At 53.7% G+C, this 22873-nt stretch overlaps 1 protein-coding gene and 1 long non-coding RNA gene across 6 annotated transcripts in view; one reads left to right on the top strand and one right to left on the bottom strand.

Annotated features, from left to right (window-relative positions):
• Positions 1-19542, bottom strand: part of PLEKHD1 (pleckstrin homology and coiled-coil domain containing D1) — a 25624-nt gene extending 6082 nt beyond the window's left edge. For 2 of the 5 annotated variants that reach the window (XM_024568211.3, XM_045201795.2), the window contains exons 1-7: positions 18142-18631; positions 10463-10556; positions 10057-10146; positions 9750-9853; positions 8795-8886; positions 7771-7823; positions 855-949 (exon numbers count right to left, since the gene is read on the bottom strand). In XM_024568211.3, the coding sequence (XP_024423979.2) occupies positions 855-949; positions 7771-7823; positions 8795-8886; positions 9750-9853; positions 10057-10146; positions 10463-10556; positions 18142-18290 (677 nt within the window). In that variant the 5' untranslated portion in view covers positions 18291-18631. Of the gene's footprint in view, positions 1-854; positions 950-7770; positions 7824-8794; positions 8887-9749; positions 9854-10056; positions 10147-10462; positions 10557-18141; positions 18632-19019 lie in introns of those variants that run through there. The other 3 variants (XM_024568212.3, XM_045201796.2, XM_053928673.2) reach the window with 2 other exon arrangements.
• On the top strand, positions 18735-22873 carry LOC123480511 (uncharacterized). The gene is made up of 2 exons (XR_006656548.2): positions 18735-18922; positions 22536-22873. It is a non-coding gene; the product is annotated as an uncharacterized lncRNA (long non-coding RNA).

Genomic DNA, 22873 nt, shown 5'->3' with positions numbered 1-22873 from the left:
TGGTCACAGGTTATTGTGTTGAGGTTTCCTGGGTGTGAGTCTGGTTTTCCCAGCCAAATCCTCAGGAAGAGGACTAGTCTTCTATTTGGGGTTTGGCATAATCCTGGACGTGAGCGGGTGTTTGGGCTATTTACTTAGTAAGATTTCTGAGCTTCTCCCTCCCCCAGTTATATACCTAATGACTTCCTTTATAAGGCTGTTGCAGAAAAATCTTTCTGGGCTATCACTGATGATCAATAGTGATGTTGACGGTGATAACGATGCTGACGATCGATAACCACACTACTACCAACAGCACCCAGAGCAGCAGCCTCCAAATTCCTGGATAAGCTGCATCAGCATGACTTGGGGAGCTTTTTAAAAATATAGATTTCTGGGCTCTACCTTTAGGAGATTCTAATTGTTTAATTATAATGTGCAACTGGTTTGCAAGCCACACACAGGACTAAAGTTCCTTAGGGACATCACTAGCCAGAACAGGAAGGGATTGTGCAAGAAAGACAGGGGGTGTTGGGGATCTTGGCTGGTGGCACCTCCAGACCAGCTTGGTCCTGTCTGCCCTGGGTGAGGAGGGTTGGACAGAGGGAGGAGGGCCTGTTGCTTAGGAGATGCCTGTCTGCACCTGCCCATGCCTCATGCCTCAGTGGGCAGCAGTAGCCCATCTGTGTGGGGTCTACAGCTTTTTCTGGGCACACCCCAAGGCCTGGAGCATTGGGAAGACAGACCAAACCAAGTCACCCAGTAGTGACGATCCCCCGGGCGGGGGCCTCTCCAGGGCTGACCAGGAATGTGGTTTGTAGGTGCCCTCGCCCAGCTGCACCCTCCTCCCGCTCCTCTCCAGGGACCACTGCCACCTCTTGATCTGCTCCTGCTCCACTCTCAGCTCCTGCACCACCTCCTCAAACTGCTGCTTCTCGGCCTCCAGCACCTGGTTAAGGCGCTCGAGCTCCTGAAGAGAACAGAGAGAAAGAAGAGCCACGGGCCGCAAAGGGAACCTCCGCTGTAACCCAGGGGGCCCGCTGGGATTCAGCATGGTCTGGGGCCTACACTGGACCAAACTTGAAATTGAGTCCTGCAGAGACCTGGCCCCCTCAATGACACACAGTGTCAACCAAACCGAAATCTGTGGTGACCTGAGCTCACTTAAAACACACTTAGCGAGCTGAAGGCAGGGCTTAGGAACAATCCCAACATCACTTCCCGCAATATATTATTCTAGATGCCACTCACAACACACTAAGGCATGTTGGCTGACCCTCAAACCCTGGAAGGTAAAGTGGTAAGTGTATTTCCATTAAAGATCCCTGGAGTGACATTTACAAGAAGTGGCAAAAAAAAAAAAAAAAAAAAAAAAAAAAAGAGCCATTTTCAACCCAAAAGTCAGAGCATAAGAATTCTTTTTTTCCTTAAGGCATCTGCAAAGCAATGAGAGCGAGAAGCTGCAGTTTCCCCTATACTCAGCCTCAAGGGAACGGGACAGCCAGCAAGCCCAGAGCAGCCTGGCCCAGGCGGCCAGACCAGCCCGCCAGGAATACCGGCAGGTTTCCCATCAGCATGCGCCTCCAGGGGTCCCGCTCTCCTGGGTTTCGATGGCAGGCGGTGTTGGGGGATGCACTGCAAGTGAAGCATTTTTGTGATGATTGCTTTGCTCCTCCGCATTTCACACTGCGGAAGGATATTACTTCTAGACCCACTTTCTTTCTCATCTTCTCGTTGCAGATTATACTCTCACTTTTTACCCAGGGGCTGTGCTCTCAAGGTTCAAGGTTTTAAAGTTGCTCTTCCTTTCCCTTCAGATCATGATCAACAGTCTTGGCACAGCTCACTAGAGGTCACCACGAGAGCCCCTCACTGGCACTCTGATGCCCCTCCGGGCACAATGCAGGGCCCCAGTGCAGCTGCCGAAGCTGGGCAGGCCCATGGGACAGGCTAAGGCCAATGAAATGTGAGCAGAAGTGTGCCACTTCCAGGCAGATGACTCTAAGAGGCAGGGTGTGACACTCTATGCTCCCTTTCTCCTGCCATGGCAGGTGCTGCAAGTGAGGGAGGCTTCACTGGCCTGAATCCCTGAGAGGGGATATGGAGCTGAGCCCCCAGCTGACCCAGGTCGCCGAGTGAGAAAGGGACGTTCACCGTGCAAAGCCACTAACATGTTGGAGTTATGCATTACTGCAGTAGACGTAGCCATGTATAGACAGAATAGAAACTTAATTAAAATTTTATTCTTGTCTACCCTCCCCCTTTTAATGATAGAAAAGTTGAGTTTCAAAAAGTTTGAAAACCTCGATTTTAATACATTCTCCATAGCTGACACTTGGTGTTGCTAGTGATGATAACTTCTCTGCCGCCTACGATTCAAAAACTGACTTATTTCCTCTCTCTGATGGTCTTTGCCTGCTTGGCAGGGCTGTTCAGGGGGCTGGGAAGTTGTAGGCTACAAGCATCCCCGAGCTTAGACTTGAAAAATCACACGGGCAGCTGGTTCTCGTAGGTTCCTGGCTTCTGCTGCTTCAGGACAGATCACCTAGGACCCAGCTGGAGGACGTCACCCCACACCCTTGGTGTCTCCTCCCTGAAGAGCCCCTTTCTCCAGAACTCTGACTACAAATATTTCCCTGTACTTACCACGACACTGGGGTATCTTTTTGTAATTGAAAATGGAAGAAAGTAAATGATTAAAACATCATGGAAATGTGCATACACTTCTGGTATGAGTGTAAATTAGGTACAAATTTTCTGAAAAGCAAGTTGACAACAGGCATCAGCAGTCTTGAAGCTTCTTACCCTTTGAGTCAGTAATTCACTCACAAGACTGTAACCTACAGAAATACTTAGGAAAGTAGACCAGGCCTGACGTACAAGGATGGTCGCTGTGGTATCATTTTTAACAGTGAAAACAGCTCAGATGTCCAAAAATACATTAGTTAAATGAAACATCATATACTAACAGATCAGTACATAGTCACTAAACTGATGTTTTCAAAGAGTGTTGAATGACACGAAAAATCGCTGGAGGTACAATGTTAATAAAGGTAAAATGAAAGAGCAGGCCGTAAAACTGAATGTCTAATATGATCCTACTAAGCTTAAAATATATGCATAAGGTTAATGCATTTTGTAAAAGGTTTTAGTTATTTATTTTTAGAGAGAGGGGAAGGGATGGAGAAAGAGAAGGAGAGAAACATCGATGTATGAGAGATACAATGATTGATCAGTCGCCTCTCGCACACCCCCAACTGGGGCCCTGGCCCGCAACCCAGGCATGTGCCTTGACTGGGAATTGAACCTGTGACCTTTCAGTGTGCAGGCTGGCACTCAATCCACTGAGCCACACCAGCCAGGGCAGAATAATGCATTTTTAAAAACACTGAAATTAAACACAGAAGTTGACAATGGCTGTCAACTGGGTGATTAAGGATAAGTTTGTTTTCCAAGTTTTCTACAAAGATCACGATTTCTACCATTAGTAAAAGGTAACGTATTAAAAAGGAAAAAGGGAGACAATCTCCTTCCTGGTCGCTTGCTTCTTTTGCAGCTTTCACTTCCCCTGTATGGCTCTTAAATGAACCTGATGTCCAAGTACAGCAGAGAATGCTGATTAGAGTGAAACCTTCAACCTATAAACGTGGAGCAGCCAGAACCTCCAGTTCCTGCAGCCCAAGATGGTGTGAGTGTTTGTAGCGACCCTGCCACAGACTGAGGCAACCGAGACCTGCTTCAGCTAAAGCCTTTCTTCCCACACAGTGTTGTTCTCCTGACCATTGGGCTTGACTTAAGTTGCAGGAGTATAAGGTTGGAAAGGAGACACTAGACGGCAAATTCCAGCTCAGTGAAAGGAAGAACTTTCAAACGCTGAAGCAATAATGCAAAGGCTCACTCCGGAGGGAGTGAGTTGTACCATCACAGAATCAGGATCGACATCCACCAGGAAGGTCAGCAAAGAGCCTCACTTTGAAGTGCGAGGTACTTTCCGACTCCAAGAGACTGTGTTCCAACTGGAGCACCCTGGGTGGCAAGAACCCTGCCTGACTGGCCCTGGGCATTTCTGATTTCCCATGTGGCTGCCCCTGTGCAAGGCTGTGCCCTCACAGTTTGGCCAGAAAAGAAAATAATGGCAGGCTGCCCTTCTCCAGGGAATGAGAGAAATGAGGCCACGGGGAGCCAGGGACAACAGAGAGACCTGGGATGAAAGAGGGCATGGTCTTCTGGCCCCAGGAAGATGAGCCCAGGATGGCTGCCCCCGCACTCTCTACCTGTGCCCCAGAGTCCCGGCCCTTTCTGCCCACGGGGCACGTCAGGGCTGCACCATCACACAGCACACGTCTGCATGGGCCTCGCCAGTCCACCGAGCGCTCCCCTGCTTCCTATTTCATTGAGCCTCACAGCAACCGCGAGCGAGGCGGGCACAGCCATTACTCTTCTCGGAGCAGCACAGATGGAGAACCTGAAGGTCAGGGAGGCCAGCTTGTCCGTGGCCACACAGGCAGCGGGAGAGTTGAGACTCCAACCGGGGGCTCCTGATCCCAGACCCTGAGTCTGCCTTTAGGCCCAGCAGCCTCTGGAGACCAGAGAATCTCCATCTCGTCACTGGGCCATTGTCCCAAATGCCCTTCTAAGTGGCACAAGGCACACCAGACAATCTCCATGACCTGGAATGGAGAGCGCTAAAGTGCAGGAGACAGGCAGACCCCTTATACGGATGAGTAAGTTGAGGAAGGAAAAACCTGGACGGATGACTCAATGAGTTCTATTCCTGATCTGGAGCAGCTGGCACAGGACCTAAAGCCTGGGCACGGCCCCCTCCCTCCTGCCAGCCCAGAGCAGCCTTCACCACGGCAACCAGCGGGGCCCCAGTGAGTCTCACTCACATTTTGTACCACCCCCCCCCAAGACAGGGAGTTCACAGCTGACAGGCACCCCTCCTTCAGAGTGCTACAGCTTTCAGCGAGGCCTGTGTGCGGTGGGTGTCCACTGCCCTCATTTCCTGGCTAAAGACCTAGATAGAGTGTCTAAATTTTCCTCCGGCGGACTGCTGCCCCAGATTCAGCCTCTCTGATGGATAAGGCTGTCTGTCTCCCTGCCAGTGGCTCTGTCTGTCACTCCATCTCATCCCCTGGCTTCCTGAGTTACCTGTCTTTAAGTCACTGATAACGCACCAGAAGTCTCACTTCTCAAAATGTACAGAACTGTAGGAAAACTGGCCAAAATACTAACGTGGGACCTAGAATGAGAACCCAGAGACACAGGGGCCCGAACGCCGCTGTCGCCACGCCGGTCCTCAGCCCCATGCAGTCGTAACACAAATGCTCAACAGGTTTGGTTTGGGGGTTCTCTTTGTTTGGGTTTGGATTTTTTAATTGTTGTTAATTGAAAAAATGATTCTGAAGTCCAGCCGAGAGAACAAACGGGCAAGAATACCTGATAAAATTTTGGAAGAAGAAAAATGAGGGTGAATTTTCCCACTGGATTAAAGTCAAGATGTAATATAAAATTGCAAGAATCAAAAATGTTTGTTCAGCCCTGACTGATGTGGCTCAGTGGAGTAAGTGCCAGCCTGAGAACTGAATGGTCACTGGTTCAATTCCCAATGGGGCACATGCCATACATTGTTAAAGGTCTTATTTAAGAAGAAAAAAAAGATAAAAAATATGAACAATAAAAATGGCAATAAAAACACATCTATCAACAAGTACTTCAAATGTAAATGGATTAAATGTCCCAATGAAAAGACGTATGGAGGCCGAGTGGACAACAAAACAAGACCCTCACCTCCCCTGGTAGAAGAGACTCTTGTAGAAGAGACTCACTTCAGAGTGAAAGACACACACAGGCTAAAAGTAAAGGGACAGAAAAAGATACTTCATGAAAATGGAAACAAACAAACAAAAAGCTGGGGTAGCAATACTTATACCAGGCAAAAATAGACTTTAAAACAAAGAGACAAAGGAAGACCTAGCAATTCCATTTCTGGGTATTTATCCAAAGAAACCCAGAACACTAAATCCAAAAGACATCCGTATATTCGCTGTAGTATTCTTTACAGTAGCCAAGATACGGAGGCAACCTAGGTGTCCCTGCATAGATGAACGGACAAAGAAGTGCTGCACGTGTAGAATGGAATATGCCTCAGCCACAAAAAGAGAATGAAATCTTGCCATCTGCAACAACATGGGTGGACCTAGAGGGTGCTGTGCTGAGTGGAGTAAGTCAGGCAGAGGCACACAAGTGCCAGATGATTTCGCTTATACATGGAATCTAAAAAACAAAATAAACGAGCAAGCAGAATAGAAACAGACTCATAGATACAGAGAACATTTGGATGGCTGCCCAGTTCGGCAGGGGAGGGTGTCAGGGGCAAGGGTGAAAATGGTGAAGGGATTAAGTACAGATGGGCAGTTACAGAGAGTCATGGGGATGGAAAGTACAGCATAGGGAATGTAGTTAATAATCCTCTAATAAGTATGTGTGCTGTCAGATGGGCACAGGATTTATTGGGACGATCACTTAGTAAGTTATGTAATGTCTAATCACTGGGCTGTACACCTGAAACCAATACAATATCCGTCAGCTATAATTGAAAGACAAAAAAATATTTAAAGTAAAAAAGATAGTTCATTCACACAGTCATTCCACAAACACGTATGAAGTGCCCAGCCTGGGCCAGGGGCCGTGCCAGACCCTGGGACTGTCTGGGATGCCATGGGGACACGACTGGAGGACCTATTTCTGAGCCCAGTAAGGGGTGTCTGGGAAGGGTGAGCAGTGAGCAAGAGTCATCTCGAGAGTCAGGCATGAGGCATGAGGGCCGCCCCAGCCCTGTGCCTCGCCTGAGAGAGGACAGGGAAGAGCAACCAGGCAAAGGGCAGTGGCCTCCCTCCATGGGCTTCACTGGGCAAGCCACTCTGCAGCTTTGGGCCTCAGGCAGGTCACGTGCAGGACGGGCCCATAATTAATTATGACATGACTATGACACTAACAAACACAGATATCCCCTAAGCACGTATTCTGTGCCAAGTATTTTATATTTAACATCTCATTAACCCCCACAACACCCCTAGTTAGATGGGTTCGGCTATTATCCCCATTGTTCACGTGACAATATTGATGTTCAGAGAGGTCGCATGGCCACCGTGTGGCTCCGGGGCCCATACTTCGAACCACCACCCTCATCTGCCCTCTGGGGGATGTAATGACTCAGAGCAGGCAAGGCCCAGTGCTACATGGACATTCCAAAGGAAGTGGACTTCACTGGCTCCCCACCCTCATACGAGGCCCAGGCTGCCTCAGGCCCATGCTTGGCCCCCTTGGGACTTGTACTATCGACATTTAGAGAATGAAGGGACCCCTAAGATAACCAACTCCCTCACCCTTCAGGTGCCAGAAACCCCTCTATAAATGATACAGGCCATCCCAGCCTCCTGTGAACATCATCAGCGGCAAGCAGCTCATTACCTACCAACACAGCTAATGAAATTCTGGGATGGCTCATTCTCTAGAAGGTGGCCACCTACCCTTTTCACTTGGCCCCCCAGGGCTGGCCAGAGGAAATACACTTCTCCCCAAGAAGTTACTGCAAATCTCAAGCACTGTCATCTCACTGGCCCCCTGCTCCACCGGTCTGACTTTCCAGCTGGTTCTCTGAGTGCGCCGCTGCCCCACATCCTTCCCTCATGCCAGAAACCGAGCCGTACACCTAGGCTGTCCAGGGCCCCCAGAGTCGGGGGTGGTGGGGAAGCGCAGAGATTCTGAGTGGCCTTCGTGGGCACCTACCTCTCTCTGCTCCCTCTGCAGGCAGAGTTCTTCGGTCTCTTCCATCAGTTTGTCTGCCAAAGCGAGCACACACACGCACTCCATGAAAAGCTCACTCCAGACCCAGTCCCAAGAGGTTGGTGCCTCCATCACCTCTGTCACCCTCAGCTTCTCCTAAGGAAGAGGTCAGCACGGCCACACCAGGCCAGCCAAAGGGTGGGGCCAGCTCCTGGCGATGCGAGCTGCTATGCTCCTTCTCTGTCACTGTCCCTGCTTTGTGCACGCACAAGTCAAGGATGGTCTTATCCTCTGAAGCTCAAGTGAGTCTCTGTGGCCCCAGGGGCTGCACGAGTGTCTGGCTGGTGGGGGAGGGCCAGTCCTGGGTGGAGAGGGGTGCCTGGAGCAGGCAGAGGGGAGCCAGTGTTGGGGACCTAGGTGTCTAAGGAGGCGCAGGGAAGAGGGTCCCAGGTGAAGGACCAACCTCCAGACTCAGCTTCTTTCCCAAACAGCATGTTAACCAGCCAGTGAGGGGCACCAGGGCCTGTAACCTTGCGGTCAGGTTTAAAGTGGGCTGTGGTATGACAGCCAGAGGCAAGCCAGGACCTGGGGGCCCAAGGCAGGCTAACAAATGGACTCCATTTTCGGGACCCTTACTTTGTGCTTGACGCAAGGACTCACAGGTGTTTTCTCATTTAACCCCATCCCCACAACACCTCCAACAGCTTGGGGCTATTTTTGTCTCCAGTTTAAGGATGAGGACATTGAGGCTTAGAGAGGCTGTGCTGCCTAAAGACATGCACAGCTGACAGATAAGTGACAAAGCTGGGCCAGAGCCCAGGCTCCTAACCATCAGGCTCTCCTGCCTCCCGTCACGATGGCCAACAGGATGCTTATTATAAAGCCCTCCAGGATCCAAGCTGGTGTCTGGCTCCTTGTAGTCTGCTAAGTCCCACCCGCAACACCAACCTCCATCCTCCAGCAAGCCCCTGGCCCCGAAGTGCTACCATTAGGGAATCTCAGCTCCCAGACCACCCCTCCAGCCAACCTAAATACTCCTGCTTCTCCTTGGCCAACTGCAGCCCCTGGGCCTCCAGGCTTTTGATCATGGCTTCTCCCAGCTGGGCGTTCTTCCAGGTCCTGGGGAGGGAGGGCAGATGGGACAGGAGAGGAAGAAATACAAAATCATGAAAACAGAAGGGTACGGGAGAAAGAGAATGTGAGTGTTTTGTACACACCCGTCCCTTATCTCCAGAATCCCAGCTCACATTCACCCTGGCACCCCAGGCTCTGGGCATGCCACCAGCCTCGATCAGTTACAGCCCTGGAGGCTGGCCCAGGCTGCAAAGTGGGCCACTGTGGGCTGGGCCAACAGTACTTTTGGAGCAAAGAGGAGATTGCTTCCTGGTTGCTCTCTACAGCTCTGAATGCCTCCCATGCGGCACACGGCCTGGCACAGAGCACGCACTCAGGGTTATTTGTTGAACTAAAAGAACGACCCAGCTTGAGTAGGCAGGTGACAAGACAGGGGTTACAGGCAAACAAACTGTGTTGGGCTGGAGGCTTCTGTGATAGGGCCCTCACTTACAAAGCTCTGCCTGTGCCAAGGTTAGTGGTGGGCCTAGGGAGATGGGATGGAGCTGCGGAGGAGGCCCAATCCTACTAGTGATGCTGGATTCACTCCGAGGGTTGGAGACAAATGGTGTCCACGCCTGCCACCTGTGACTCTACAGAAGCAAAGCTCACTGTGCCTGATCAAGCTCACTTAGGAGCCCTCTCCCAGATGCTCTAAACCTGGCCTGTATCTCCTCTCACCTACCCTAACCAACTCCCATGGCCCTGTCCTCAAGGAGGCCCAGACACTCTCCTCCCAGCCTGCCCTCTCCCATAGTCCTCAGTGCCCCTGGGATCCCAGCAGAGAGACAGGGAGATCAGGGTCAGCCCAGCCCACACCCCTCCCCACCAGACTTCAGGTGGCCCCCACCCCTGCTGGGAGCACTTACACCTTCCCTGACTCCTGCAGCATCTCCAGCCACTGTGTCTGCTCAAACTCGGACTCTGCTGCCAGCAAGATGTTCCCCTGCCAGGAAGAGGGGCCACGGTGTACCTGAGAGAAGGCCGTTCAGAGGACATGGAGGCCACCCCAGGCTACCCCAGGCCCAGCTCTGCTCTCCTCCACCCACATCCTTATGGCACTGACACCCCCCCACCCCACCAGGCCACTGGAGGGGTTGCCCCAGGGGTGTGAGGGATCCCAGAGAAGCTGCTCCGCCCCCGCGGAGCCCAGGCTGAGACTAGAGCTTTACTCACATGAAAGTCCTGGTGGGAGATTCTCATGGCATAGGGCATGCTGGGCTCTTCCCTGGCCTCCACCAGGCAGCCGCCCAGAGGGATGACGCCCTGAGAAAGAACCAGAACAGGCGGCTCTCACCCCACCCAGCCCAGGTCACTCAAGGCCTGTGGGAGCCCTCAGGCAAAGCCCTGCAGTGCTGCGGGCCCAGGCTGGGAGCCGGACCAGAGCTCTCCCAGTGGGGAGAGGCAGGGCCCGGCGGCTCCAGGGCACAGGAGGCTGGGGGCCCAACCCAGATGGGGCAGGGGACTTTGTGTCCTAGGCAGGGTTTTTGCTCCAGACTCTCTGTTAGATCAGGAGAAGAAACAGCCTCCTACCCTATTAGAATACCCTCCCCAACTGTGGCCCTGGGGAGAGGCCCCTCACCTTAGGATGTATATTGAAGTATTTATTGGTTTCAAAGCTCTTTTTTTCACTTTCAGAGTAGTAAAGAAGAAAGCTCTCTTTGATGATGAAAAACCTATAGCAGGAAGTGGACAAAGAGGGACAACAGGAGAGAAGTGTGAGGTTCCTTGGGACAACAAGAGTATCTTTGGGGGCTCTGCACTCACATGGGGAGCCCATGGGGACACCAAGAGTCATCCTTACCAAGACTCAACCCACATTCCACCTCTGGGCAAAGGCCTCAGCTGGCCAGCTGCCCACCACCCCAGGCAGCCTGACCCTCCAACCGGTGGGCAGCTGAGGTGGGAGGCCCACAGCAGCCCCCAGGGCTGGCTCCTCCATCCCTCTTGAGCCATTATCCTTGGCACAGGAGGACATCTGTGCTACATCCTCCTGGGTACCCCCTTGAGCCATTGTCTCCAGTCCCTTAGGGTCTTCCCCAGGAGGAGCAGAAGGGGCAAGAGGGAAAGAAGACACAAGATTCCAAGATGGATCCTCTGACAAGTGATTGGGAAGGCTGGCAGTCAGATGAAACGTGGGAACCAGGCCCCTGGAGCCAGGCGCACAGCCTGCGTGGGCATCTCACTCCCTTTGCTCTCGGCCTGCTCCACAGCCTCCTTCTGGGACTCAGGTCTAACTTAGGACTTCTGGGACCCTGGTGCTTTCTGACTGTTGGGGAGACGACAGCTCGAGGGCTCAGGGACACCCAGAGTGGCTGGCTCCTTCCTCCCGGGGCCCCTGCTACTGCCGCTGTTGTAATCATGGGCCTGGGAATGCTGGGAGCCGTGGAGAGCTGGAGCTGGCTCAGATGGGCTCACAACAGCCATCGGGGCGAGTCTCCTCTGCTCTGAGTTCAGTGACATTGTGTTGGTAGCTTGCTATCAGTCACAGTGGGAATGTTTACAACCATGAACATCATCAGATGCCACAAAACACTGTTCCCCTGCATGCAACCCAAGACCCCATCGTTAACCACTGACCATCACACCCCTTGGGAGGGACTTCAAAAGTTGCTGGTGAGCATCACTAAGTCAGTGAATCTATGAGGGTTCCCCCAGCCCCCTGAACTTTCCTGAGGCCATAGCTGCTCCCTGGGACTGCTGAGAGCTGCCGTCTGGCCTCCACCAGGAAAGTGAAGCACACTTTGTCTTTTGGTGTGTGTCTCACACCCACCCGCTTTCTCCATTTGCACTGACCCTCTCAGCACAGCCAGACACAGAACGGCGCTGTGCACCTCAGAGGTGACATCCTGCTCATACCAACTCTCCCCCGGCCTTTCTGCCCCAGTGGGGAAAGAGTGCACGGACACCACCCTTGGCGGGGTGGTGAGGATGTTCTGGGCCCTCCAGCACCTGACCCCTGCCCACCTTCTCAGCTTTCCCCCCACTTCTGCCCTTCGGCCTCTCTGCTCAGGCGAACACTGAGCTCACTGCTTCACCCCTCACTACGTCCTGCAGGATCCTGCAGAGACCAGGCAATGCTCCCTGGAATGCACCCCCACCCCCCGCCCCTCACCTGGCAGAATGCTTCTCACCCCTGGCGGCCAGCCCAGTCCACACTGCCGTCTGGGCTCCTTCTGCACCTGCTGACTGGGCTGGGTGGGCACCAGCACTTAGAGCCACGACCATACCCCGTGTGCCCATCCTGTCCCGAGGATGACACTGGGGTCCTGGAGGACAGGCTGTATCCACTCCATCCTGTGAGCTGAGGGAGACATCCCTGCCTGTTTCAAGGGACCTTCACAGAGTCATTAAGAACACAGGCTTTGCACCACAGAGACCTGCCATCTCCCAGCTGGGGGACCTAGGGAAAGTGAGCTCACTCTGAGCTTCAGTTCATTTACCTGCAGAACAGGGGTGATAACACCCACCTCAGCTGATCGTCCTGGGGATGGCATGGGAGTGTGCTTTTCACTCTGCCAGCGATGCATCCCCGTGATCTGAATATACGCCACCCACAGGAAAGCGTGAGCCGGGCAGCACAGGCAGCCCTGGGCCCTGCTCTTCCCCTCGAATGGTTTCTGACGTTCTGTTATGGACTGAACTATGCCCCCCCACACACACAATTCATACATGGAGCCCTGACTCCCAACCTGACTGTATATGGAGATGGGGTCCTTAAGAGGCACAGGAGGTCCTCCCTCACTGCCGTCGATAGGTTCTGCGACGCCAAGCAAAATGACATATAACGAAATTAACTTTACCATAGGCTAATTTATATAGATGAGTTAAGTTCCTATGGCCTCTCATCAACAATGTAACGAAGTGACGTTGAACAAAATTACTTTATTCGAGGCGCTACCGGGATGAAGGCCCAACAGTGGGGCCGCAATCTGATGGCACTACGGCCTTATGAGAAAACGGAGCGTTCCCTCTTCCTCTGCCACAGGAGGACAGGGTGAGAAGGGAGGCGCCTGCGAGCCAGGAAGCGGATCCTCTCCGGACCCCGACCATGCTGGCACCCCGACCTGGGACAGTGAGCAAATGAACTTCTGTTGTTTGACTGAACAGTTTAACAGATGGTTACCCTCTATGGTATTTTGCTATGGGAGGCTGAGCTGGCCAAGACAAATACCTTCTTGCTTTCCTGACACTTCTGGAGCCTCTTCTCCTCCCAGGGCAAAGCACTGTGCCAGGGGCTTGGGGGTGGGGTGTGGCAGGCAGATGACCTCGAGACACGTGGGCAGGGAGAGAAGAGGGGCTGTGGAGTCCAGTGACCTCCGTCCCTCCAGCCACAGCCTCAGGCAAGCTCCCAGCCTGGCTGAGCCTTCCTTTCCAAGTTCCTCTATAAAATGGGGGTTTGAGTATCTGTCTCTTGGGGCTGCTGTGAAGATTCATTCATTGATTCAGCAAATAACTACCCCCTCCTTTCCGGGCCCTGCAGAGTTGGGCTGGCCACACGAGGGTTGAGTGTTCTCATGGGCGAGCTGCCGTGCTAAGTGCTCTATAAGTAGCAGAATATTTGATCTATGTGACTCTCTTGCAAGGTAGGGCTCTTCGTTCCCATTTTGCAGACGAGAAAACTGAGGCTTAGAGGTGAAGTAATGTGTATAAGGTCACACTGCTAGGGCAGAGGTAGAGCTGGGATTGGAACCCACGAACAACAGTCCCAGATCCTATTTCCCACATCACACTGCCTAAGGAACTGCTTCCTCCCTCGTGCTAGTACCTGGGCAGGGAGCAGATGGGCCAGAGGTGTCGGTATCAAGACTGAGGTCATTGAGGGTCAGAGCTCTGCCACTTACCAGCAGGGTGACCGGGGCAAGTCACCTGATCTCTCCAAGCCTCGGGCCCCTCGGTGTAACTTGAGGGTAATAATAGTACCTATATCTCTTAGGGTTGTCTAGATAATTAAATGAGTTGTTCACATAAAGATTGAGAACACCATGTGACACATGGCAAATAATTCGATAAATGTTTAATTTTATTAGTACCATTATTATTGGATTCAGTATCTGCTGCAGCCTCCCCTGACCTTTCTCATTTGTGCTCCCATGGTTCCTACCAGTGGGAGCTGCTGGCTGCTGCCCAGCTGGCCGCGGCCCTGTCCCCCAAGCACACAGCACTTTCCCTCCCTCTTGTCTGGAGCCCCTCCTTCCATCCAGGCCCAGCTCCAGTCCCGCAAAGCTTGGTCCTCAGCCCAGCCCCCAGGACCCTCCTTGCCCACCTCACTGGGCGAGGCAAAGGCTGGGGAGCATGGGCGAGGTTCGGGGTCGTGGCTGTCTCCTCTTCCCAGTCGTGCACAATAGTGTTTTCACCTCCAGATTAAGGAGCACTTACAAGGTGCCAAGACACACACTTTGCTAAGTTTTTTAGTGCCATTACCTTATGTACATCTCTCACAATAACTCTGAAGATGGAGATGTCTGTTTTTCAATTCTACTGGTGAGGAAACTGAGGCACAGAGCACAGAGATTAAGCAACTAGTAAGCAGCAAACTTGGAACTCAACTTTGCTGACAAAGCCCACGTGCTCCACTGCGGCGCTCTGTGATGCCGGTCCTCCTCATCCCGTGGCACTGTCCTGTCTGCAAGCTACGGGCCGCTCAGGTCAGAGGGCATTAAGGAACCACCTGGTGCAGCCAGTTACTATGCTGGGCCCCGGGGCTTGAAGATTCCCTGCCCTCAAGGAGCTTATAGTCAAATGAGGGAAAGTGAGTAAAAATCAATAGTTTAAAGAGTAACTCATGTTTCTGGAGCTCTACCTTTGTGCCAGGCCCTATTCTGGAAACATCATTACGTGTGTTAACTCATTCATTCCTCAGGTGAGCTAGGTGAGGTAACGAGCACAGAGAACTTAAGTAATATGCCCCACATCACACAGCTGGTAAGTGGGGAGCAGGGGCAATTAAAATGTTCACTGCAACATTGTAAAGCACCAGGGTACACCGCGACACTGTGAAGCACTGGGTCACACCGCGACACAACACCATGAAGCACCGGGGTACACCAGGACACTGTGAAGCACCAGGGTACACCAGGACACTGTGACGCACCAGGGTACACCGCGACACGACACCGTGAAGCACCAGGGTACACTGGGACACTGTAAGTTTGTATGAGATACAGTAAGAGGGAGGAATGAATGGTTAAGGTGTCTGGCCACAGGAGTTCTCTGAGAGGAGGGTTTTGAAGAATGAATAGGAGGGAGCATCTTGAGAATCTGTGAGGAAGCAGAAGGGGGAGAGAGATGCATTCCAGAGAGCAGGAAGAGAATGGGTGCATGGGGGTTGGGGCCACCAGCTCCATGGTTCCCCTGGCACTTAGTGGATTCTGTGAATCAGTTCCCTGAGGCAGGGACCCATTGGCCACCTTACACCAGGGGGGAAGAAGGCACAAGAGGGAGTGTAGCTTCCCTGCTGCAGGAGGGACTTGGCTGGGCCCTCCTCATCAGGGGCTCCAGCCTTGAAGTTGTTCAGAAGGGCTTAGGGAGAGGGACTAGAATTCTGGAGACAGCATTCTAAACCCTGGGGAAGAGTTCAGCTGTGTGCCGCCCAGTCCCACCATTGGGTTGACACTGGCCGAGGCTGAGACGCCCCACCCCTTCCCCCTCCTCTGAGCTGCCCAGGTTTTTGCCAACAGCACCCATGTCATCACTGCCCACAGACTAAGGGGAGAAAAGCCATCTACCTTACCCTCCAAACACCTCTCCCTGATTCTCGTATCTCTGTGATGTTTTTCATCCCTTTCTCCTTTTGTTCCCCATAGAAAAAAAAGCTGAGCCTTTAGTTCAAGGGCATCTTCCCAGCCCAGGAAAGGACGGGCTGTTTGGGCGGTAGGGGTTGGAGGCCCTGAGATGGGCCCTGAGCGGATGAGGCTTTATGAAAGCCAGCTGGTCACAGTCGGTTCCATCCTGCCCATTCCTTATTTATGCAGCACAGGAGCCTTTCCAGGACCCCTCCACGCAGCTGCCCAGCGAGGGCATCGATCGCCCTAATGGCACGGCTCTGCGGGTGGGGCCTGAGCTGCCCACTCCCCAAGCCTTCCTGTGGCTGCTAATTAGCTGAGGTCTGGAGGCTCCACTTCACAAATGGGGAACTGGTGCCCAGGGGGCTCTGCTGGGAAGTGAGAGGGGCCTAAGCTTAGCATCATGCCTCTCCCACGCCCAGACGCTGGCCGGCTCTGTCGCTGACCCAAGACTAATAAACCAAGTGTGTGTGTGCAAGGGGGGGTGGTGTATTTCTACAACTGTGAACATGGCCACAGGCCAGAGTGGGCGGACAGGATGTTAGCTGGTTCTTGAGCTCCAGAGGAAGGGGAGCCTTCACACAGTGGCAGCTCTAGAATTCTTAGACTGGATGTTTTTTCCAGTGGCTGTGGGGCTACTGAGGGAAATTCTTGGGGTGCGGACGGTGCTACCATTCTCCACGCCCTCCCTGGCTCCACTCACATGTTTTTAGCTGGGGGCCTTTGTCCCTGACACCTCCCAACTCTGGGTGCAGGAGCTAGATCCCCACAACTGTGGATGAAGAGGGGTCAGAGACATACTCTGGGGGGGGCGGGGTGCTGGTCACAGGCTCCTAGCATTTACGAGGGTTGCAATCAGGTGAAAATGCCTGGTAGCAGAAGTCTTGGGTGACCAGGCCCAGAAGCAATACCAAGCGCAAGCAGCCCGGCCCAGTGGAGGGGCGTTGGCTGCCTGGAGCAACAGAGGCAGAAGAGAGAAAGGCAGGGGGCATGCTTTGAGCGCACAAGCACTGGAGTGTCCCATAGAGACTAGGCTGTTCCTGGCCCTCGGGGGCTGCAGCTCAGTCAGCACAATGCTGGAAGCCCCTCGCAAGGTGTGCCCCGTGCTGCCCCAGGCCTCCGTTTAGGGGATCAAAGATAAGCTTAACTTTGGGGGAACTCCAGGAGCCTATCTCCCATTGAGTCCCAGAGAGTAACCTGGCAGGACTGATAAAAGTGTGTATGTGAGACCAGCCATGTAATGTGTGAAACACCATTCACGGCTCCGCTGGTTCTGTGGTCTTGTAGAAATACTCAATTATTCATGAAAACAGAACATAAGAACCAACCACTGTGAACTACATCCCTGTGATCTGCGGTCCTGGAGACATCTGAGGCCCCCTGCTGAGGGTCAGCCCCACGGTGTGGAATGGGAAGGGGCATCTGGACACACTCCCAGTTTCCTGGCAGGGTCACACCTCCAGGGAGCTGGGTCAGGGTCGGGTTCTGCAATCTCAGAACTGAGACTGGCTTGAATGTGGAGACTGTCCAGAAGATAGTCCATTGCTCCTGAAACCAGTGTTGGGGCTCCCCTTCCTCCGATACCTTTCAGGCCCATTGGTAAGCGGAAAGCAGCTACTGATGTCTAGGGAGTTGCCTCTGAGTTGGGGACCAGGAAGCTGGGGCTGCTCTGACCCTCCCCACCCCCCACACCTTCCAAGGGATCAATTCTCCTGACGGGACCAACCCATCGCTCCACTCCCCTCAGTTGGTGCCCCATTTCCACCTCAGCTTAGTCCCTCCACTCTGTCCCAGTTTCTCTGCCTGAAGCACTGGAATCTCTTTTCTCTGGGCCCAGGGTGTTTTGTCGGTGGTGGTTTTTGTTTGTTTGTTTTTAATTATTTCAAGGGCTAGTTGGAGGGGTTGCCAACATCAGCTCCTCCAGGGCTGAGCACAGACCCTTTCTGGCCCTTCCTCCCTCCCCTGGCCTGATAGAAGATTCCACAGTGTGCGTCAGTGGGGGTAGGACACCCGTGCCGCACCTCTACGCCCACCCCGTGGCCTGGGGGAGGGGTGTTGTGAACCTAACGGAATTGGCAGTGGGGGTCCCAGGAGGCTATCATTGGCTGGAGATGGAGCTTCTCCTTACCAAGCAGAGTCTGGCCCAACCTGACCCGGTTGAGCTCCTACCACGGCCACGATCTCTTCAGCCCACACCTATCCTCCCCACCCGGACTTAGATCCATTCCACAGAGAATTGACCACCACCCCCAGGCCGATAGTCCCACCCCTGCTCCACCAGCCCTCGGGCAGAGATGAACCCAGCCCAGACTGGGACCCACACTTTCCAGGGGAGGCACCTTAAAGTGAAATGAGGGGAGGTCAAGGTCACAAAGGGAGGCAGAGGCAGGATGGTAGTGAATGGGATAGGAGGGGGTCCACAGGCCCTGGTCTCCCTCCCCAGGTGGTCCTCAGGGGACGCGGGAGGCGCACTCACCGCCGGGACCACTTGGCGGATGGCCGCCCGAAGGGCCGCTTCCACAGCACGCCGTAGAGCTGCACTTTGGTACTGATGTCCAGCGCGTCCGAGTCAGCCTGCTCCAAGGACGGCGAGGGCGACACTGAGTTGGACTTGGACATGAACATCCTGCCTTAGTGGGGCTGCCCCGGCCCGGCCCACCCACTCCCGGGGCGGCAGGGACGCTAGGTTCCGGGCGAGGGCGGACGCGCTGCGGACGACTGCGGGAGGCGGCGTCTGCAGGCCGCTCCGGGCGCCGTCGGGGCGCGTCCCAGCCAGAGAAGTCGAGGAGCGGCCGAGTCGGGAGCTGCAGCATTAAAGCGCGCGTGCGAGAGCGCGGCCCCAGGGGGTCTGGGGCGCGCAGCCTAAGGCTCGGGCTCGGGCTCCGGCTTGGGGCCGGCCCGGCGGGAATTCAGCGGGGAGGGCGGCTGAGCCTCCGCCAGCAGCATCCCCCGCGCCCTGCCGCCTTCCCGCGTCAGCCCCAATTCTGGTGGCCCGGATTGGCTGGGCGGGGCAGGTGCGCTAGCGGGAGGCCGGCGGCGAGCGCCAATCAGTGCTGGCGCCGGCTGGAAGGTCCGGGCTGGTCGCAGGGGCCGGGGATGCGGCCTCTGTACTTCCCCACCCCCACCGCTCGCGCGGCTCTCTTCCCCGGGTTCCTCAAGTGCAGCGCTTGCATCGAAACTGGGAACCACGTCTGCTCTGTAGCAAATGGGCTTGGAGTCACCCCTGCAGACCCCTGCTCGCTGCTGGGCGGGGAAGGGTAAGGAGCAAGGGTTTGGGTTGGACATCCGGGCTCGGAATCCCAACTCTGCCCTTACGTAGCGCCTTGAAGCTGCGGTGAGCCTTGGTTTTCTCACCTGAAAAGCATAGGTGCCTGTACCTCTTCTGGCAGGGCGGTGGCCAACTACGACCAAAGTTAGGTGTCCGCAGCGCCGGCCCCAGAGGAGGCTCCGTCCCGGCCGGCCTCTCCCTGCCCTCCCCGCCTCCCCAGGTGGGTTTCACTTCGCACCGCCGCCGCCTCACGGGGATCAGATTTCTTTTCCCGGAGCTTGGCGGCCTGCGTTGGCATTTGGCACTCGGTGCCAAACCCGAACTGCCAGCGCAGTCGGCGGCTGTGATTTATCAGCGGGCCCGGCCCCTGCTCCCAGGGCCGGCGACCCATCCACTTCCGCTGCCCCCAGCGGCTCTAGGTGACCGTCCCACTTTCCCGCCGGGGCAGAGACGTGTCTGGCCCCTGGGGGCCGCCCGCATGGAGGCTGCGCTGTCTGCCGGCACCGCTCCAACGGCAAAGAAGCGAGTTGGCGCAGGATGAGGCTGCCAGCCAGACCGCGCTGCTGTCTTCCCGGGCGGAGCAGCCGCAGGCCGCCTCGGGGCAGTCAGGACTCGCGGGCGCCCTCGGGAAAATCACTTCCTCTCTCAGGCTCTGTGATTCCTCCTGTGTTAAAGTCCGATTGGAACAGAAGTTTGCAAATGAGTAGTCTGAGAGCCCAGTGTTTATAGACAGACTTTAACTTGCCCCAGTGAAAAATTGAGGTATGATTATTACAGGATAAAATGCTTAGATCCTAAGTATGTATTTGATGTTTATCTGATGAATGTACAGTAACCACCACCCAAAGCAAGATGCAAAAACATCTCCCTCACCCCGGAAAGTTCCCTCATGCTGCTCCTATCTAGTCACCTCCACTGCCCCCCACTCCCTCCCAAGCAGCCACTTTCTGAATCTTAACATTTGCCTGCCTTTTTTTTAATTTAAAACTTTAATGGCTAAAATACCATTCTCTCACAGAGCCACCATCCTTTGGTTAGCCTGCTTCCCTCATTTATTGCCTGGCTCCTTGTAGGCCTCTGGGTTTGTATCCTCAGGAGATGCGTCCCTAGGCCTTCCCAAGTGTAACATGTAATGAGTCTAGTTAGGAAGGGGCCTCCCACAGGGCCCTGGCACCCCTTCCCTAACCAACTCCGCGGCTCCCAGGCCCAGGCAGCATCCCCTTGTTGCTCACTGTCCAAAGGGGCCCATCTTTTGTGTCCCTATAGAAAATCACAGGCCAAGCTTTAACACAGGGTCCAGGGTCTGGGTTCATCAATAGGAGGAGACAGGACAAGGAAGATGAGCAGAGCCCGTTTCACACGGTTTTGGCTATTTTTGACATGTCCTAATGCTTGGAAAATCTCCCACTCTGGGAGTCCTGCTTTTCCGAGATGGAAGCCAGAAAATTTGTGTCGGAAGACTATGGTGTGGGGTTTACTGGCCAGGGGCACCAGGCAGGACTCTGAACTCAAAGTTGCAGGTGACACGTGTGAGGAGAAACCATGCCCAGGCATCGGTTTTCTCAGGGAAGGTGGTACTAAGGGCGTCTGACTTGCTTTGGGAGTCAGCTGTGGGTGCAAGGTTTCATTCCCAATGCAGCAAGCAGCATTTGCACTGCAGGTGGGCGCCCGGCCACACGCAAATGGCAGCAGCAGCAGCTTCCTCATCGAGTTGCTTCTGCAGCACGGACGGTCGTGGGTGGCATTCCTGGAAGCTGCACCTCTGGTCAGGCCTGGTTCTCTAGCCCTGCCAATATCCTTTTAATAAAATAATCCCTTTTCTGCTTAATCAGGTCGGTACCAGCTAGGACTCGCTATGAGCTCGTGAGCCGTAGGTAGGAGAAAGGCAGGGTACTTGTAAAAATCATTCTTAAGGAAGTCCTTCCCAAGTAGAAGGGCTGGGTGGAGCCCAGACAGCTCCTGGGAAAGATTCAGTGTCTTCAAGGGAAGAAATAAAGCACGAGTTTCTTCGTGGCAAAGAGAACCAACCTTGCCCATCCCCTCTGCCCGTGTCTGGAGATATCTGCACAGACCTTAACCAACGGCAGGTAAGGCAGGTGGAAACACTCCCCCGAGGCGAACAGCGTGAGTTTGAGGGATCACTAGATGCTTAAGTGGCTTCTGCTTTGCTCAACTAACCAGCCCAGATCAAGCCAAGGCAGCCTTGGGAGAAGCTGTTTCTGCTTCCTTTTGTGCTCTGTCCCTGCCAGTGGGAGTGCCACATGCCTGGCAGATACTTCTGTGAAAAGACCAAACAAGCTAGGGGGCATCCAGTGCCCCAGACCGCCTGTGGGCCAGGGCTGCGCAGTGTTATCAGGACCTAAGTGAACCAGTCAGGGCTGGAATCTCAGGGTCCTGAGAGCCCTAGGCGCTCAGACGCAGAGCTGGCGTTCAAACATACTATTTATATCTTACCCATTTCATTTAATCTTTGAAACAGCCCCAGTGAGGTACGCATGACTTTCCTTTTCCAGGTGAGAAAAAATGAAGTTCAAGGGGTTGTCTACTGAAGGTCACTGAGCCAGTCATGTCCTGGAACACGACAGGCACTGAAATACGTGTCAACTGAGGGAAGTGGCAGGACGTGGTTACTTTGTTTGGCCTGGTTCCAAGCCCATGCCCATCCCACTGCCACACAGCGCCATGCGAAGGGCCGTCTGGGAAAACGCAGACCCCTCTTTCAGTCTTTCCCTTCTTCTCCAGTACTTTTTCTCAGCTGCCAACTCATCGAAGGCTCCAAGTTCCTGCAGAACTGGAGACGCAATTCTGCCTGCACTATGAAAGCCAGTCGGCTGTGTTTAGGGATAGACTCCTCATAAGGAGCACACATTTCCTTTTTCCTATCATTTTTCCCTCAGCTTTACTCAGATATGATGGAAATAAAAACTGTACATATTTAGGTTGTACAACATAATTTTTAAGGTGTAAAATGTGATGATTCAACATACGTGTACACTGGGAAATGCTTACCACAACTAAGTTTGTTACCACATCCGTCACCTCATACACTCTCTGTTTTAGATCTACTCTCTTAGCAAATTTCAAGCATATGATACAGTATTAACTGTACATTAGATCTCCAAAACTTATTCAGCTGAAAGTTTGTACTCTTCAACCAACATCTTCCCATTCTCCCCACCCCGCGGTAACTACCGTTCTACTCTCTGGGTCTGTGAGTTTGACTTTTAGGTTCCATGTGTAAGTGAGATCATATTGTATTTGTCTTTCTATGTCTGGCTTGTTTCACTTAGCTATGTGCTTATGTCCCTTCCAGACTGAGCCCCTTGAGGACAGAGTCCAGGGCATGTACATGTAGTAGGTGCTCAATAAATGCTTACCGAACAGTTTCACTTGGCCCCGGTTTGGGTGCTGCGGTTCCTTTTTCCGGTTTGCCTACCAGACGGAGACTGCCCTCTCAGGCCCTCCACTTTCCCTCATCTATAAAACAGAATCTGTGAGGTGGCTGAGAATTCATGTGAAAGCCATCTTTAGTGGCCGACTTGCCACCTGCTTTTCATGTTAAGATGGGTTTAAGTCCAAACGCCTCTGCTGTCTATCCGCAGCAGGATCCCCCGAGGAAGCCTCACTCCCCACCATCACTCTTGTGATCTCCGCAAGGCCCAGAGGTGATCTCGTGAGCTTCCTGTTTCAAACCCATGGCTGGGACTCCACTCCTTGGACTGCAGCTCCCAACTCCTGACATTTGCTGGTCACACCCTCCACAGTCTGCTCTGAGCTACTGCCCAGGCTCTTCCCCTGTTGCTCCCCCACCCCTGCTCCAGCCACCCTGGATCCACTGCTCTGTGAAGCCACCATGCTCCAATGCCTCTTGTTCAACGAAGCCTTTTCTGCTGCCACTTCCTCCTCCCCTTCCTGAGGATTAAAACATCTTTTTATTGAA

This window comes from Desmodus rotundus, chromosome 7, assembly GCF_022682495.2.
Source record: "Desmodus rotundus isolate HL8 chromosome 7, HLdesRot8A.1, whole genome shotgun sequence".
NCBI classification, from domain to species: Eukaryota; Metazoa; Chordata; class Mammalia; order Chiroptera; family Phyllostomidae; genus Desmodus; species Desmodus rotundus.
This window is presented reverse-complemented; position numbering and strand designations above follow the sequence as displayed.